General features: G+C 41.4%; 1 protein-coding gene and 1 long non-coding RNA gene across 5 annotated transcripts; one reads left to right on the top strand and one right to left on the bottom strand.

Moving 5' to 3' along the window:
* Positions 1–1,676: 1,676 nt before the first annotated feature.
* On the bottom strand, positions 1,677–6,847 carry LOC128490833 (surfeit locus protein 4-like). Of its 2 annotated transcripts, XM_053462924.1 has the most exons (6): positions 6,710–6,847; positions 4,369–4,555; positions 3,656–3,732; positions 3,183–3,226; positions 2,734–2,920; positions 1,677–2,650 (listed from the first exon to the last, which is right to left on the bottom strand). In XM_053462924.1, the coding sequence occupies exons 1-6, from the start codon at positions 6,752–6,754 to the stop codon at positions 2,384–2,386; spliced, it is 807 nt and encodes a 268-aa protein (XP_053318899.1). In that variant the 5' UTR covers positions 6,755–6,847; the 3' UTR covers positions 1,677–2,383. The 2 variants fall into 2 exon arrangements, with proteins under 2 accessions (XP_053318899.1, XP_053318900.1); XM_053462925.1 differs by lacking the exon at positions 6,710–6,847 and having other exon boundaries at positions 3,656–3,793; positions 4,369–4,503.
* A 262-nt stretch (positions 6,848–7,109) lies between these two features.
* On the top strand, positions 7,110–15,570 carry LOC128491974 (uncharacterized). 3 transcript variants are annotated; one of them, XR_008354051.1, is made up of 4 exons: positions 7,110–7,236; positions 12,971–13,110; positions 13,977–14,079; positions 15,373–15,570. It is a non-coding gene; the product is annotated as an uncharacterized LOC128491974 (long non-coding RNA). The 3 variants fall into 3 exon arrangements; XR_008354052.1 differs by having other exon boundaries at positions 12,892–13,000; XR_008354053.1 differs by having other exon boundaries at positions 12,892–13,110.
* The last annotated feature ends 2,899 nt before the right edge of the window (positions 15,571–18,469 follow it).

The raw sequence follows: 18,469 nt of genomic DNA, 5'->3' as shown, positions 1-18,469 counted from the left end.
GTTCGGTGGTGTGGGAAAGAAAAAGTACTAAACATGGCATACCCAAAAGTAAGGCAAGTTGAGAGGCGGTTAGGAGAAGTGTGTAGTGTAAACGGAGCTGTGAATCCAAGGAGACTACACACGGTCATAGATATGTGTAGTGTGATTTACCATATGGGACATCTTTTCCATGACCCTATGCTTCTCCAAGGTGGTAATGACTTCTAAAAGTAAAGGTGGGGACGATGCCTTCCACGTTTTATCTATGCACAACTTAGCCGCCAGGAAGACATGGACAACCAGTTTCCGAACGGGAGAGGGAGGATCGTCAAACATATGAAGGAGGGCAAGCTCAGGACGGAAATCTAAATTAATGTGACATAATGACGGGAAAAGGGAAAATATTTGTTTCCACAGGGGCTGTAATATCGGGCAGCTCCACCACATATGGGTCATAGACCCCACTAAACCGCAACCCCTCCAGCAAAGGTGGGAATGGCCAGGGATGATATGAGACAGGCGAGCTGGGGTAAGATACCACCTGCAGCTTATTTTCTTTTGCAGCTCAAGGTGATTTGTGCAAAACGAGTTTTCTTCCGCGATTTAGGTTCAAAGAAACTCGGCATTTTAGTCGATTTAATGTAATTCTTTTTTTTAATGTAATTTTTCACCACAAGGCATTACGATAACCCCAGATCTCTAGTCCGGTTCTTCTGACTAAACTCCAAATGTTTTTTTTTTTTTTTTTTTTAACAGAAGATAACCTAGAACTTAAAAAAAAAAAAACCATAAAACCCCCTATTTTTAATATATTAGTAAGTTTGAAAACAATTGGCATAACACATTCCAACCTATGGTCTAACTTTCATCACTCTGACTTTTTAGGACTTAAAAAAAGTAAAATTGAATATATACTGTACACATTTGTATGTTCATTTGTTTTGGTTCATGTTAGTGAGGCATAGCTATGACATCACGTTGGTCTCCCTTTTACCATCACACTTGGGACATTTCACCTGCCGATGCTTCGCCTTTTAGATGGCCTGGTTGTCCTTTGCTAGCAAACATGACCTTCCAAGGTCTGCTCTTCTCTGCATTCATGCTTCAAATGAGCTACTCCAGGCCTACCATCACCCCCTGTAATGTAGTCTATTCACTAAAGAGAGTTGTGTTTTAGCTTCTTGACGTCACACTATACATTATAAAGTGTTTCTACAGGAAGATCTTGGCTGGCCTTGTAAAATGCATAATTAAACCAGGTCTGCTCAGCCTTTCTTGCTGGAGGAGCCAGCCAGTTGTGGCCCTTTGTAAGGAAAAGAGAAGTGAGGTAGTTGAAACCACAACTCCCCTTCCAACTCTTCTTTTAGTGAATAGACACCATTGGCTTTGGCTTGAGCCCAGCTTGCTTGGCCTGGCTCAAGAGTGTAGTAGCATGTAATGTATCAATGCCAGCTCAGATCCTGTTTGAGTTTGGTCTTCAAGAACATCTGTATGGACGCCTGGGCTTTATGGTGACCTCAGCCCATATCGCGTTTAAGAACACGGCTCACCCATCTCCTAATTACATAAAGAAAACATATATTAAGATAATATTTAGGTATCTTGCACACATGGATGTTGAGTAGCTCAATAGTAGTACAACTGAGTAAATTGGGTAACAAACTTCCAAGTTAAAATTTTGGACACCACTTACTTCCTTGTCTACACTACTTTTATTTTCTGGTTGTAGCCGCCGTGTATTGTACATAATTTAGCACAAAATAAATTTCTGGGCAATGTTTTATTACACAGTATTTGTTAAGATATGATTATTTAAGCAATATACTTTCATAGTCATGGTAAAAAAAAAAATATTCAACAGGTATAATTGTAATTCACTTTTTTTCTTCTTTAAAAATACTTTTAAATATACTCGGCACTACAATCTGCGATCAGCCGCTTGACCTGCTTAGCGCTCATTTCATAAACCGGTAGCTCCGTCTCATGGAGATTCACAGAAGAAGAACGTTAGCACCCTAACAGCCATATGTAGGTTGTGACAAAGGTATAGGGTACTTGAGCGGGATAGTGTTATGGAATACAGAGAATTACAAATGGGCAAGCAAGATATCTGAAAATAATTCTTATTGTAACACTGGATTATCTTTTGCAAAAGAGAAATGTCACCCAATTGTTTTATAACAAAGTGAGATGCCATCGGCATTGAGTAAAGGGGTCATTGACCGTACAATATGGCATCTTAGTGTCTCGCGAAGACATATGTGCTGAGCGCCCCCTGATGTGTTACTTCGGCAGAAGGTTCCAATGCCGGACCGGCAAGTGCTGTTGTAAGGAACTCTGAAAGTTGGCAGTTCTCGGCGTGGGTATGTAAAATATGTCCTACTTAGAAAGGGGAGTTTGCAGATCACCATTTCTTCTTGTGTTCATCCATGGAGACTCCACCAGGCCCCAGTGCTACGACCAGCAGCAGCCCTCCCACAACAGACATGGTTTGGAAGAAATCATATTTCAGGAAATCGTGAAGCGGACGGTAACTGGGCACATTCCAGAAAGAATTCTGAAGCACATTTATAATCATGAGCCACAGGACCAACGTGAGCGCAGCTAGCTTAGTTTTGAACCCCACGGCTACCAGCAGAATAAGGGCCAAGCCAAAAAAGTCCTGGAAAATCTACAAGAAAGAAAAAAGAAAAATAAACGTGCGGGACAAGAATATGTTCAACAACAAGAATACTTGTGTAGTGTGTTACTTACAGCAAAAGCACTCATGTTGAATCTTAGAAGGGTCATGAACATAAGGACGAGGAGCACGCGCCCTCCGAGCTGCATGTACTGACGTGGGGAATTGTCCCCAACGGTGGGGACGCCTGCAAACATGGACTTCCCTTCAGAGCGAGACTCTGCCAGAAGCAGCAGGAGGCCACCACCCAGAGCAAGATTCCTAGATAAAAAAAAAAAAGAATGAGCAAAATAAGAATCCGATGGACTGAGGAAGTGGAAATGTTTAGGATGGAACATATGAGGTAGACCAAGGAAAGCTGGGAGATGTGCAGGATAAATGAGGTGGGGAACAAACGTGCCACAAGTGATGACCTGGGGACACGCAATGCATGGCCATAAGATGACCAACAGAGAAGATCAGCTATAAGCAAAGTCCCAAGAGGCACAACAGAACGTAAATTACACAGTATACCAATACTGACCTCATCAAAAACTTCACTTCCCATAGGATGTTGTATACAATGGTCTGAAAAGCACAAACATATGAGACATTCAGTCACAGAGAAATTCAACGGCTACCATACGTATTCTGAACTAGCCCATTGAATCGCAGCTCTGCCCCCGGAAGAAGCCTAGCCAACCACAGCTCTGCCCCCGGAAGAAGCCTAGCCAACCACAGCTCTGCCCCCGAATGAAGCCTAGCCAACCACAGCTCTGCCCCCGAATGAAGCCTAGCCAACCGCAGCTCTGCCCCCGAATGAAGCCTAGCCAACCGCAGCTCTGCCCCCGAATGAAGCCTAGCCAACCGCAGCTCTGCCCCCGAATGAAGCCTAGCCAACCGCAGCTCTTTTCTGTAACTGAATCCACCCGCCATTATTCTGTATTCTCATCAGAATCACCAACAATCCTATCCGAATGTGATTGAAGATACCATCGCGCACACAGACATCCTCACCTGAATAAAGATGATCCCAAAGAGTCCAAAACAAGCGTACGGGACAAATTTTCTAGTCAGGACCAGAATACAGCCAGCTGAGGAGAGACACAGATAACATTCAGGTTCACACCCCAGAGGTGGCTGCACTGTGTATAACTGTAATAAAAAGAAGCTGTGTAAATACATATATCTGCTACTTGGGATCTCAACCCAGATGTGGCTACTCTGTATAATGTAACAGAAAGGAGCTGTATAAATACAGATATTACTGGGATCCACCCCAGAGGGGCCCCGCACTGTGTATAATGTAACAGAAAGGAGCTATAAATACACATATTACTGGGATCCAACCCAGAGGGGCCCCGCACTGTGTATAATGTAACAGAAAGGAGCTGTATAAATACAGATATTACTGAGATCCACCCCAGAGGGGCCGCACTGTGTATAATGTAACAGAAAGGAGCTGTATAAATACAGATATAACTGGGATCCACCCCAGAGGGGGCCGCACTGTATATAATGTAACAGAAAGGAGCCGTGTAAATAGATATTACTGGGACCCACCCTAGAGGGGGCCGCACTTTGTATAACGTAACAGAAAGGAGCTGTATACATAGATATTACTGGGATCCAACCCAGAGGAGCCCCGCACTGTGTATAATGTAACAGAAAGGAGCTGTGTAAATACAGATATTACTCAGAACCAGGGGAAAGTCATACACTGAACCCACCTAGCTGGCCAAACATGTTAATGAGGACAAACACCGTTGCCAAGAACATGCCGCAACCCCAGGACATATTGATGTAGTCCCTCTGCTCAGTCCATTGCAACCACATTCGAAGTCCATCCTCCAGGAACGTGCTGATCAGACACAGGTGAGCGATGTGCGGGAGAAAGCGTTTAGTAACACGCAAGAACTGCAAAGAGATCGGTCATAGAGAAAGCAAAAAAAAAAAAAAAAAAAAAAAAAGGGAGACAAATGAAAACATTAAAACACAGAAATGCCAAATCACATGATTCAATAATCAGAACGTTATATTGTCTATATATATTGTCACATAGATTTAAAGGACAACAAAAGCAAAGGGGTTTAAGGGTAACTATGGTTCAGGTGCAAAGTTCCAACTGTGCAATCAATAGAATGTTCGTGCAGATCAGATGATTCCTTTGGTCGCTATGGTGACAAATCCACAAGTTGTATGTAATTCTTAATCAGCGAGCGTAAAATCGCCCAACTCTTGATTGCATCTTACATTACATCTTACATTTTAAGCAATTCTCAATAAATTGTCAAAGAAACATTGGAGTTCACATTGGAGTTTTAGTACATGCACATTTTAACAGCAGAGACTCTTGAATCCTAAATGTATATATAAATATATACATTATATAAATTAAATATACACACACTACTATTTAAAAGTTTGGAGTCACTCAGCAAAAAAACAAAAAAAAAACGCAAAAGGGTTTCTAACGATCAATTAGCTGTTAAACTTAAGCTTGGCTCAGCGAACACAACGTGCCACTGAAGCACAGGAGTGATGGGAGTGATAAAGGGCCACTGAAGCACAGGAGTGATGGGAGTGATAAAGGGCCTCTGTATGCCTATGAAGATATTTCATCGGTTTCCAGCTACAATAGTCATTTACAACATTAACCCCGTCTGGATTTCTGATCAATTTCTTGGTATTTTAATGGACTACATGTGCTTTTCTTTGAAAGACAAACGTAGAAGTGCCCCCAAACTTTTGAATGGGCAGTGTACATGTACATACAATATATATATATATATGTACATACAATATATATATATATATATATATATATATATATATATATATATATATATATACATACATACATACACACACACACAAAATTTCTGCCAGTGATATAGAAGGGAAAGCTCTTTGTTCATACGAGAGCATCCAAACTTTTGCTATAGGTGTAACATACGTTATCCTTTTCTCCAAATTTTTGCAATCCCACCACACTTACTTTGCATATAACAGTTTTGGGATAAACGTAGTAACTTTGTAATCCGATTAAAGGTGCCCTTTTTAAAGGTTTATAGAGGGCTAGTCTAGTGCAATAAAATGCTTTAGAAGTCACCTTATCTCCATAGCAACTAACTGCCCCAGCTTGACTGGACCATTCCATAGATTGCTTTGGCATTATCACTTTTAACAACAAGACTCTACATAAGCAACCCCAAGCGTGACACAAGGGAAGCAATGTTTATAAATAAAGGGTCAGTGCCCTAGCGAACCAATGACGGCAACATATTATAAAGGTTAAAGACTAAATATGGCATGCAGTTGCCTGTAATATCAAGGCGTGAAGGCAAAACCCCTTATCAGTCCCAACAGGGAGAACAGAGAGTTCATGGCAGGTTTAAATAATTTAAAGGGTCAGTCCCACTAAGGAGCGGAGTGATCTAATGACAGCGACATGTCTTAGTACTTGGGTGCTTTATATTAGTGGTTAAGCATTGAACTTGTTTCTATAAAGAATTTGTAGCCACCATAACCCGTCTGTGGATGAATCTGACGTAGTGCCAGAGAATTATGACATGTGACATAGGGAGCAGGGCCCCACTCTTGGAGATCACAGCATATAGGGAAATATGGAACATATACTATACCACAGAGGTCAGTGACACTATAGAGATAGAACACTTGCAATGTGAGGTTGTATATATTATTGCTTATCTATGAGCAAACGAGGCCCATATGCGAGGCTTATAAGCGGATAACGGTGACTGCCAACCATTAAATAAGTGTCAACGTGGCAATAAGTGGCACTGGTTTAAATACTATTTCACATTTTTTCACAAACAATTTATTAGCATCACCAATTAGGCCAAAGCGATTCCCTACATTCCTAAATTGGTTTATTCCTTCTCTCTTTTACAACTACTAAGTTGGGGAGAAACCAATATCTCATGGAGGGGATAAACTTAAACTATGGGCTATACCATTTCCCCTGCCAGCAGCATCTTACTATGCAGGCGTATGTGTATGTACTGAGCCCTAGTATGCAGGGATGCGGCCACCGTGTTTAGCGGTTACCTGGTCGGCCAGTTCCTCCGCAGCTTCCAGCCAATCACCAGGCATCTTCTCCTCCTGCACACTTCGCAAATGAACCCGTCCGTCTTGCGTTCAGTTTAGGAAAAGCGCGTGAGAGGAGCGGAGCGCTGAAAGGACGCGTCACCACATGCTCTCGTAACCATTGGCTGAGCGTTTGTAAGGCGCTAGGCCCACGTTCCTTCAACAGCCAATCGCTGGGCACCAGCTCACCGCTCCATTGTGGAGCGTACGTCACGAAGAACCGTGTTTGTAATCACTGCAGCTCTAATTCGCGAATGGACTGAAGGCGGGTCTTGTGTTAACAATTGAGCAGCCATGAACTCCGCCTATTCAGAATTTATAACCTATTTCGCGCGAACAGGTAACCGCCATCTTTGATAATGGCAAATGCCCTTAATGTCAACGTGTGAAGGCGAAACCGGTTGTTAGTGGTAATAACAGGGCAGTGAAAGGGCATAATTACCATAATGATAACCTAACATTTAATATTCTTAGTGAGACAGTCGAATGTAAGTATAGCAAATAATAATGTTACTGGTGATATGGGGCTAATACCTGGGTGGTAAAAATATCAACATAACAGGATTGCTGTAAAGACTTGGAATCCGGTAAATTTTGGGCCTGAGGTATTTTCACCTCAGGGTATATTAAAATGTCAATGTCTGCTTAAATTAAAAATCACATAAGGATTTATCTTATTACATGTGATGGCGTCATCCCTGCGATTAACTGACGGGAAATGGTGTTTGCTAAGGCTACTGTGAGGTAAAATAGGCGCCATTTCCCTGATATTTACGTAACTAAATATCCTTTGAATGCGTTTTCCTTCCCAGTACATTGTATGTTTATTTGACAGGATTTTTGGCGGGAGAGTATGCAAGTCAAAAGATTAAGGGCCCCAAAGTCAAATCGTTGGGAGGGGGTGAAGGCTAATCGTGATTGTGGGGCAAAATGGTGACTCATCTCCATAGCAACCGAAATCATTTTGCTGCTGACTGGCACTGGATCCCTCGATCAATTCAGGTGGTGAAAAGACCACGCTTTACTTTTTGCACAAGAATCTTTTTTTTTTTTTTAACATTTAACCCAATTTTGTTTGTTTTTACCAAAAAATAATATATATATTTTTAAGAACAAGGTACATTTAGTACATTTACAAACCTAATTCACGCAGGTCCTACTTCTCTATGCATTATAATGGGCGGCTTATTTGTATATATTTAAATATATACGTTTATGCGTGGTGGGAAGCAACGTATACAGCAATGCCAGTATATTTCTAACCTCCCAGGTATCCCTGTTTAATTTCACCAGTCTGCCATAACGACCCAAGTTGTCCCTTTTTCCTCCCCTGATGCCCCTCTTTTCAAGGCGCTTGTAAGCGTGTTTTTTGATGTGTCTAAACAGCAGAGATTATGTGTAATGGTATAAATATACAAAGCTGGCTATATGTGATCACGTTTTCGATAGCAGTATGTTAACGGTTACCCACAAGAACAGACGGTTTCATGATAGCTGCGAGTAGAGGTCATCACCATAAAAAGTCAGGAAAATAAAGTGGGAAAAAAATAAGCAGTGAAAACGTCCCAGATTTCCAGGATCTTGGATGTTCCATCCACATGACTGCAGAATCTACACTCATGAAATATTATTTCTTTAATAGTCCATAAAATAAGATCCTGTGTAGTGACTGGCTCAATGGATCCAATACCGGTCCTGATGGAAACCTAAACTTGTCATTATTTAAAGATAACCTTCACTGAGTCGCCTTCATTCAAGCAGGGATATCAAAAATAACATACTGGTAGCAAAAGCATCAATTGGGAGTCTTATATGTGGTCACAGCCATGTAGAATAGGAAGCAGTCAGCTCCAGGCTGTGTGACCCTGATCTGCCCCTTCACCCTGAGATTGGGGCAAAACCCCTGAGACTCTGGGGCAAACCCAGAGAGTTCCCAGGTATTCTTATCAGTACACCAAGGGAAGCAGAACGGCTGGCCGCCAGCTGGAAAGCATTGAGGCTTTTTGCAATGATGTGTGAGATTGTGTATTATAGGAAAGCATATTATTATTTATTCTTTTATATGGCGCCATCAAATTCCGTAGCGCTGTACAATGGGTAGACAGGACATAACAAGTAGTATGTAACATAACAAATTGACTAACAGAGACAACAGGTGAGGAGGGCCCTCATATTATTTATTTATCTTTTATTTGTATAGCGCCAACAATTTACGTAGAGCTTTATACAATGCATATATTCAAGGGATATGACAAGATGAGAATTGACAGACTAAAACAAACCGATACTTTAGGTGGAGAGACTCGGCTCACAAGCTTACAATCTTGAGGGAATGGGGTGACAAACATAAGGCATAGAGAAAGGGTGAGAGGTATTGTGGTGGGGGTATCGATGACAAGGAAGTTCTAGCAGCTAAGATGGTGCAGCTTCTCTGAAGAAGTGGGTTTTTAGATGTTTCTTGAATGTCGGGAGGGAGGGTGAATGCTGAGGTTTCGGTGGAAGTAGATTCCAGAGATAAGGGGCAGCCTGAGTGACATCTTGTAGACGGGAAAAGGAGGAGGTGATGAGTGAGGAGGAGAGCCTTAGCTCATAGGAAGAACGTAAGGTTCGAGTAGGGGAGAATATGCTTATGAGGGCAGAAATGTATGGAGGAGCAGTATTATGGGGGGGCAGTATTATGGAGGGCCTTATATGTTAGTACCAGGATTTTAAATATAATTCTAGAGGTAATTGGGAGCCAGTGGAGGGATTCACAGAGTGGGGAAGCAGAAGAGGAGCGACGTGCAAGGAAGATAAGCCTAGCAGCGGCGTTTAGGACAGACTGCAGAGGAGAGAGTCGAGACAGTGGAATACCAATCAGAAGTATGTTGCAATAGTCAAGGTGAGAAATGATAAATGAATGAACCAGAGTTTTTGTGGATTCTTGGGTGAGGAATAGGCGGATGCGAGAGATATTATTTGCAGTTTGGGACGCACTGTTTGTTGGAGGGGTTTCTCTGCACCGGGGCTGCATAGTGTTCTCACTGAAGCCTGTAGTCAGACATGAAAGGATGAGACTTTTATGGCCCCATAGGTCTCTTCAGATTATTATTTATATAGCGCCATCACATTCCAGGGTGCTGTACAGTGGGACGGAAAAACAGCTTATGTAACTATACATCTTTTTCTTTGTTGGCCCAATAAAAGCTATTACTTTTCACGAACGGCTTCCTCTTATTTAGGACCGGCGTGGCTATATATATTCATACATCTACAGCTGGCCATAGTGACTTGATTCAGGAATGTCATGCATCCTGCACCACTGCCTTCATTGTGCCTTCAGTACAAGAGCCACTTAAGACTGCAGATCCGTAGTACCCTTTGTAAAAGTTACGGATGTTTTCAGGTTAATGACAGCCTGTGAAAGTTCCCCGTAAGGCATAGATGTCAAAATTGTTGCCTTCCTGCCCTGCTGTAACATTTTACTGCATTGTTCGTGTAAAAGCATCCTATGGCCAATGTCTGGATAGTTTGCATCCCTCCACGTGAAAAGGTTTGTGGACATAATGATGTAAGACGATCTATCTACTGATAGGACATTTTTAATAACAAAGAAAGAATACAAAAATATTTGAGAATACCGGTCATTCTGTACACACATAATCAAACGCTGAATCAGATTCTTTTGTCTTTATATATGAGGGCCGGGGGGAAAAATAGCGCAACATGCCAGAGAATAAACCTCCCCATGTCACATGCATCAGATGGATACACTGTTATCATACATTACAATCTGCCCCATAGAACTGATATCCGGAGCAGATGACCCTTTGGGGTGTATCCTATAAAACGAGGTATCTCACATCTTTGTTAGAACATCTTGTTACTTCCTGATACCGTGCCAGAAATCTGTTCTTCCTTCTAATTTGTTTTGTTTGCTGTCTGGTTCCAAGTCTTGAATTAGCTGACCTCTGTTATGTAGCTTGGCTAGACACAGGCTAAATGTAATTAAAAGTGACAGAGGGTTAAGAAGTAGGCGTTTGTTCTTAAATTGCCCTGTCTCCTGGAAAGTGGAGCTTACAGTGGATCCATCATCCTCAGATGACAGATCTGCTTCTAACAGAGGGATAAAAAATCAGTAGGTTCTGATAGCAGGTACAAATCTAAAGGTATTTGTAGCATATTTTGCTAAACCACGTACCTTTGCTATCCATTTAACCCAGTGAACTCACAACTCACCAGCACGGAGGGATGTATAGTTCAGGATCGTTCCCTAGCCTAGGTTAACCCACTTGCCTGGTCCCACTTGCCTTGTTCATTTTAGGGAACATAAGAGCTACTTGATGATTATCACATTTACTGAGCACTCTAGAACGTCCCTATCATTGAGATATGGAAACGGCAGCCATTTTTTTTTTAGCAAATATATAGATAATAGTTATCTGAACTATAATATTTTTGGCAATGTCATAGAGATAAAAAGGTACAAGTACAGTATAGTTCATCTCTTGTAACTAAATCTAGAGATTTCTGCGCCTGTATTGCTAGTTTCAGGTAAGCATTCCAGTTACATGCATTTGTCGGTGATTTAGCACAATGGAAATCTAATCTTAACCGTACTTGCGATTGTCATCCACATGTTTGTGGAGGGGATGCCATCGCCCCGGTTCCATCAGTCATCACCTAATTGAAATAGCAGTAGTGTATAATGAAATCAGCTATTGTATATATTATTTCTCGTGACAGCAGAGCTGTAAGGGCCATCAAGTGATAGAACGCAGATACAGTATTTATGAGTCACAGAATTATTAAGGCTAGCAGAGAACACTAAGGGAATGACGTTGCTGTAATGTAAAGAGTGCCAGTAATTTTTATCCTACGTAAAATGGCATGGAGCGAGTGACTCACAATGGTTATTCACACAGAGTGATTACAGTGCAATTGAGTGTTAGCTCTGCGCAAAGAAACTTTGTTTTAGCTCTCAAGGACGGTCCTCTCGATCATGAATATGACTAAGACTGGGTGTGAGACCAGGTTCTACTGCTCACATTAAGTGGTATTTTTGATTATAATTATTATTATTATCTTTTATAGACCCAACAATTTCCGCAGCGCTTCTTACAGTCCATACATTCAAGGGTTTGATAAAACCAGAACTGACAGGCTAAGGCGACCTGATACATTAGGCAGAGAGGGCCCCTGCTCACATGGTTCAAAGAAACATAAGGTATTGAGAACGGGCCGAGATGGTGCTATAGATGTATGGGGAGTTGTATTATTGGCAGTTTGTACGGTTCTTAGAAGAGGTGGTGTCACGATAACCCTCTAAGGCTGAGAACTCATGGGGGTATGTTTGAGTTTGGGAGGGGTCCGCTGCTGGATTCCTGGGGAGAGTCCTTACCTGCCTGCCCAGTCCCCTTTTATGTCTAAGTAACACTGTGCTCATTGGGGGGCACAGGGTGACAGGGAGACCCCATCTGGTCTGCCGGAACCTGACTTCCATGAACTAGCCGGCTATGGGGGGTTCACAAAGCCAGGAAACGCTCAATGCGCCTGACAATTGTAACAGCGCCGGTACGGACACCCCTTGCCCCACCGTGCCGCTCTTTTGAGGTTACAGTTCTTTTGATACAAGTTCATGTATGGCCCTGCATACATTGTTGGCGCTGTATAAATAAAAACATAATAATTACAAATCTTTTCCCATAAACGCTAGAGTACCTCCCCCATGCCACTTGGTTTATATATGATTTTTTTCTCTATGAATTAATGGTACAGATTTGTGCTTGTTATGGAATATACAGTTCTGTGAATCATGCATATAATAAAACCAGTAAGAAACTTACTTTTTTAAAAAACAAAAATTATTTTGAAATTAGTTTGTACGTGTGAATAATTTTTTACTGTTTATTTTAAAAAATGTGCCTTATGTTTGTCACCCCATTCCCTCTAGATTGTAAGCTTGCGAGCCAAGCCTCTCCACCTAATGTATCGGTTTGTCTTACTCTGTCAATCCTCTTCTTGTCAGACCCCTTGAATATATGTACTGTATTAAGTGCTGGGTAAACTGTTGGCGCTATATAAATAAAATATAATAATAATAATAAATAGACAAAATGCATGCTTAATCACGGATTTCTATCTTACTGTAATCGGTACACTAGGTGGCAGTCTTTGGAAAGACGATCATTGCTGTATGAGAATTGAGAAATGCTCTTAATATGTCAAATGTATGAATCACAGGAACACAACTGGAAGTTCACTGCACGATCTGTGAGTTCCCATAAGTAATGATCACTATTCGTTGTTTGACCCTGCATTGCACACGGATGGGAATGTCTGTTTTGCAATTGAATTGTTTCACGTTATCGGTCACATTAAAGGTGGGAAAAGTTCTGACATGATTTATCTTTGTCTCATTCATTCTTTAAAATCACAAGAACCTGGCATTTTAACAAGGTGTGTAGACTTTTTATATCCACTGTGTGTATGTGTATGTATATATATATATATATATATATATATATATATATCTCCCTCAGGCCTCAGAACATTTAGCTGTTATGCTTTGTACTTACAAAGAACTTTAATATGATTGCTCATTGCTGAGGCTGCATGGGACACCAGACTGTCCCTTTAATAAGGGAGAATAAAAAGCTATTGCCCTTCACATTCGGTTAAAGCGACGGGGATCAGAGGAAAAGATCTGTATGTAAGAAAATTGTGCTGTGTGTTTAGAGCAGGTCTTTTTATTTATTGCAGGGGACAAAGCCACGTAGGTTCTTGTGTATATCTGACACATACTCAGATCTGTGTCACTGTATATATGCTTTATTGCTTAGGCAGTAAGCACATTTACACCGGCTTATGTTTCCGGAATAGGTGATGTTTAAATTATAAAAATAAGTGCGTATAGGTGCTTTATAAACGTGATTAAGTGCTGCTGAATCACTAGGGATAGTCACAGAAAACAGATAAATATACCAAGAAATAATATGTGAGAGCGCACAAGAACAGTGTGGGGAAAAGAATGTTTATATATACTTCCCCAACAACTGCCTCACAGATTGTACATATTCATGAGGATCCAGAATGCTTAAAAGACATAAAAAGAACACAAGGAAACCATATGGTGTAGTATATCAAACGTCAGGCTTATATATGTTAAAAAGTAATAGGAGAGACCCTTACAGTATATAGGGCACTAACTTGACCCTTTTTTTTTGCTTTCTCAAACCGCAACCTTCAGGTGCTGCGTTTAGTTCATGTGTACTGCGCTTCTGTATACGTGGTTCCTCCCCTCCTGTTGTCATCACCATGCGCAACGCGTTTCGCTTCAAATGCTTCTTCAGGTACGTGACTCCTGTATCCGCCTTACGTTATTTAAATCCATCCCTTTGATCCGAAATATTTCCCTGAAAACTGGAGCGTTCCATTTAATTCCCCAGCATGTCGCTGAACAAACGGACAATATGTGGCTAACATTGAGAGCAATGTAATGGGAGATGCAGACGTTTGAGCGTCTCTCCACCAATCGGATCAAAGGAATGTTTGCACCTCTTAACCTCCCGGGATCTGCCTTTGATTTTCGGGAGAAGAGACAATCTGTTTTACGTGTTTGGCGGCACCCGAAGGTTGCATTTTGAAAAAGCGAAAAAAGGGGCCAGGTAGTACCCTATATACTGTAAGGGTCTCTCCTATTCCTTTTCAACATATATAAGCCTGAAGTTTAACTGAGATTTTTATGTAAGTACAAAAATGACATCAATGGATATTATACCCGAACCTAAGGTGTGAAATCCAATTCTTTATAGAAATGACTTTGCATGTAATGTTTAACTACGAATATTGACTGTATAGAGGATATGCTGTCTGATGACAATATACAATATATATATTATATATTGGATATTATACAATATATTATATATATATATAATATATATACAATATACACCTATCTAATGCGTGCTGCTTTGCATAATATGGCAGAACTGAATACATCCATAATAACACAATGTGGGGAGATGAATTTAAATGGAAGGAAAATGGGGCACAATTACTTCTAGTAGTCAAAAACCATAATCATAAGAAGGAAATATGTTGTAAGTCTGACATTGGTCACTCGAGATCAGGTCTTAAATATAGGCATGATATAGGTGTGAATTACTCAGATTTGAATCAATGCAAAATAAGGACTTTTCTAGGATTGTACATTCAACTCAGAGGTCTAGTGTTTATTCCTTCATTGTACAGTCCTGGAGAATATGTTAATCTACCATAAACGATCAATCATATTTGGAATAAAGTTTATTGTAATGTTACTAAAATAAAACATTCCGACTGCTATATATATTTAACTCTGCGTGGGAGCATTGTAAGCAGAGAGGTGTGTTGTGCGTAAAATGAATTAATCCTCTCCTGTGTTTGTTTGTACAGAAGTTCTCTCTCCTCTTGTGCCCTGCTGGCCGTTGGCACACTACTCTTTGTCTGTAAATAGCATGTTCCTTTATATAATAGGGCGTGTGCATATGCCCCCGGGGAAGAACACTGCTTAATATAGAGGATTTAGTACATCTCTGTTACTGATCTGTGTTGTGCGTATGTTCAACATTTTAATCGCCCCTGTTCTTTTACTTTACAAGGTAGCACACAGCAATGAAGGAAACTCTAAAATATAAGCTCTGATATCACAATCTCACGGACACAAAGCGGCGGACACCAGTGCGGAAGTCGATTGCAGACCCGGATCTCACTAGGGTGGGACGCACATCGTCATTTTATATATAAGCATTTGCACCTCGAACAGAGTTAACTCAGGAACAGAACTAGGGATCGTGTTCTAAGCAAAAGAGAAAGGTAATCTGATACAGATATGTTAAAACCATTTTCAAAAACATTAAACGTTTTCTCGATTCTAATAAGATGAAGGTTTTACAGTGGTCTGTTTTTAGAGAGAACTATCACGTTGAATTCTACTTTGTGAGTGGTGGTATTATTGTTGTTTGTATGTTCCCCAAATTTCTATTTTGCAGCTTTAACATTAAATCTGCTTCTGTGTCATTTAATGCAAAAGTTTCCCACAATCCTTCAGTGACAAAATGGACCCGTCATTGAAAAAAATCCAAGGTGTCACTTTGTACGGGGTACCATGTCACCTATACATTTTGTACTAGCCAACTGGTTAAGAAAATTCGATAAAACTCTAAACATGGCTTCTTCCACCACGTCACAGGCTTTATATGCCATTGCTCTCTCAAATTCTTACTCGCGCTCTCAAATCTGCAATATTCTGGCTTCCAAAAAAGGGCGGAGCCACCGTGCACACCAATCAGGGGAAAGGTTGTACGCGGAAGCTCTACCCTTTTGTGGAAGCCCTCTAGAAGGCCTGGACAATGGCCCGTGCACTGCGCTCCCTTCCTATTTCCTGGGACATGTACCAGGACACTGTATTTACCTGTTCATGACTGATATAAGATAAATATATATACATATATATATATATATATATATATATATATAGTATTTTTTGTTTATAAAGTGCAGGATCTAGCCTAACCAACTGCTTTTCATTATACTTATATATACCCCTTTAATGCTTTAAAGGCAAGGTGAGTTTGTTTCTTGTCAGAAGACATGTTGATATTTTGGCCCAAATACAAAATAATGTTCAGTATTTATTTTATTATTTGTTTTTAACAGCATGGAAGACATTAGATGGGAACAATAAGGTAAGGTTTGTGTCAAGAATATATGTATTAATAATACTCCTTAACATAAACTTGCGAAATCTGTAGGTTACTGACATGACAATGAAAATAAAGGCTTGGATGTAGTATATATAAATATAATATTTTAACATTTTTCATGTTTTATTATTCTTTCCATGTGATATCATTATTAAACTTTCTTACACTACATCTAAGCCTTTGACCCTCTAGTTTTAGATTAGATTTCTCTTCATCTGAAATAAACCTACCTCCTGTACTTTATTGAAAGCAAGCTGTCATTCCTGTATGTGGAATTGAACTGTGACTGCCTGTGGAAAAACCAGGAATCCTAACTGCTAGACAATATGGGAACTATATGAACATGAATTATTCTCCTGACATTTTTCTCTAGCACAAGGAATGGATTAAAAATAAGGCAAACATGGCATTTGCTTCAGTGCCCTTGGTGACAAAGGGGCCCAACTGGCTGCTTACTTGCTTCTATGTGATCTTTCTCACTCACTCTCTCTGTATATATGAGTTAACGGTATAGCAGGAACACAGTACTTGTGCTGGATGATGTGGAGACTTAGGTCGGGGTCTGCTTGGTACATGGAGCCCCTTTCCTGCAGCACTGGTATTTGCAGAGACAAAGATTGCATTTCTAGAGTATAATCATATCATGTGACAGGTTCAGCTAGTAACTGCTAGTCACATGTTTCTATCAGTAAGCATGGAAGTGTCTCTCAGCATGTAAACAAAAAAGGCAAGGCTCTGAGCTACTGTGGTGGGATTCTTCAGTCAACAGCCTGCAGTCATAGGAGCAGAGATACTCTGCAGGTAGGTGCTTAGAGTCTTGTCAGTAGCAGTCAGTAATATGCATGCATGTTTGTATATATATTTATATATTACATTTAGGGCTGAAACAACTAATCGATAAAATCGATAATAATCGATTATGAAAATCGTTGGCAACGAATTTCATCATCGATTAATCGGATCGATTTTTATCGATTACAAAAAGAGGTTTTTTTCAGAGCAAATGCTCTGAAAAACCCCTCTCCTTATATAATCCGACCTCAAACAGAGATCGGATTATAACACCGGAATCCAGATCCCCCGCTACGCTGCAGGGGACCTGGATTCCCCTCACTGTCGGCCGGTCTCTCACTTCCGTCTCTCTCTTCCGTCTCTCTCCCCCTCCCATCTGCCTCCTCCCCCCTCCCATACGTCACTCTGCCTATCTACCCGGCACCGTTACTGACAGGAACTTTCCCTGCAGCTTCATAGAAGCCTCAGTGTAAGTGAAGGTGAGTAACGGAGTCTGTCTGTGCGATGCAAACCCCCACCGGCTAACAGAGAATCATCCTCTCTGACAGCCGGTGAGGGTCAGCATCGCACAGACAGACTCCGTTACTGCACTTCACTTACACTGTGGCTTCTATGAAGCTGCAGTGAAAGTGCCTTCAGTAACGGAGCCGGGTAGAGAGGCAGAGCGGTGTATGGGAGGGGGGAGGAGTCAGAGGGGTGTATGGGAGCCACCCTCCAATACACCACCTTGGCTCCTCCCCCTCTCATACGCCACTCTGCCTCTCTACCCGGCTCCCTGGTGTCTTGTCAGAAACGGAGGTTCACAGGAGGCAGAGTGGAGTATGGGAGGGGGAGGAGGCAAAGTGATGTATGGGAGGGGGAGGAGCCAAAGTGATGTATGGGAGGGGGAGGAGGCAGAGTGCTGTATGGGAGGAGGCAGAGTAGAGTATGGGAGGGGGAGGAGCCAAAGTGATGTATGGGAGGGGAGGAGGCAGAGTGGTATATGGGAGGGGGAGGAGGCAAAGTGATGTATGGGAGGGGAGGAGGCAGAGTGGTGTATGGGAGGGGGAGGAGGCAGAGTGGAGTATGAGAGGGTGAGGAGCCAGAGTGGTGTATGGGAGGGGGAGGAGCCAGAGTGGTGTATGGGAGGGGGAGGAGCCAGAGTGGTGTATGGGTGAGTTATAGTGGTGTATGGGGGGTATTATGAATTTTTAGGGCATAT

Source organism: Spea bombifrons, chromosome 4 (assembly GCF_027358695.1).
Source record: "Spea bombifrons isolate aSpeBom1 chromosome 4, aSpeBom1.2.pri, whole genome shotgun sequence".
Classification (NCBI taxonomy): domain Eukaryota; kingdom Metazoa; phylum Chordata; class Amphibia; order Anura; family Pelobatidae; genus Spea; species Spea bombifrons.
This window is presented reverse-complemented; position numbering and strand designations above follow the sequence as displayed.

Coding starts and splice junctions, on each gene's coding strand:
- LOC128490833 (XM_053462924.1), bottom strand. CDS start 6,754: ATGCCTGGTGATTGGCTGGAAGCTGCGGAGGAACTGGCCGACCAG. Junction 4,556..6,709: donor CGGAGGAACTGGCCGACCAG/GTAACCGCTAAA, acceptor ATCTCTTTGCAG/TTCTTGCGTGTTACTAAACG. Junction 2,921..3,182: donor GAAGTGAAGTTTTTGATGAG/GTCAGTATTGGT, acceptor TTTTTTATCTAG/GAATCTTGCTCTGGGTGGTG.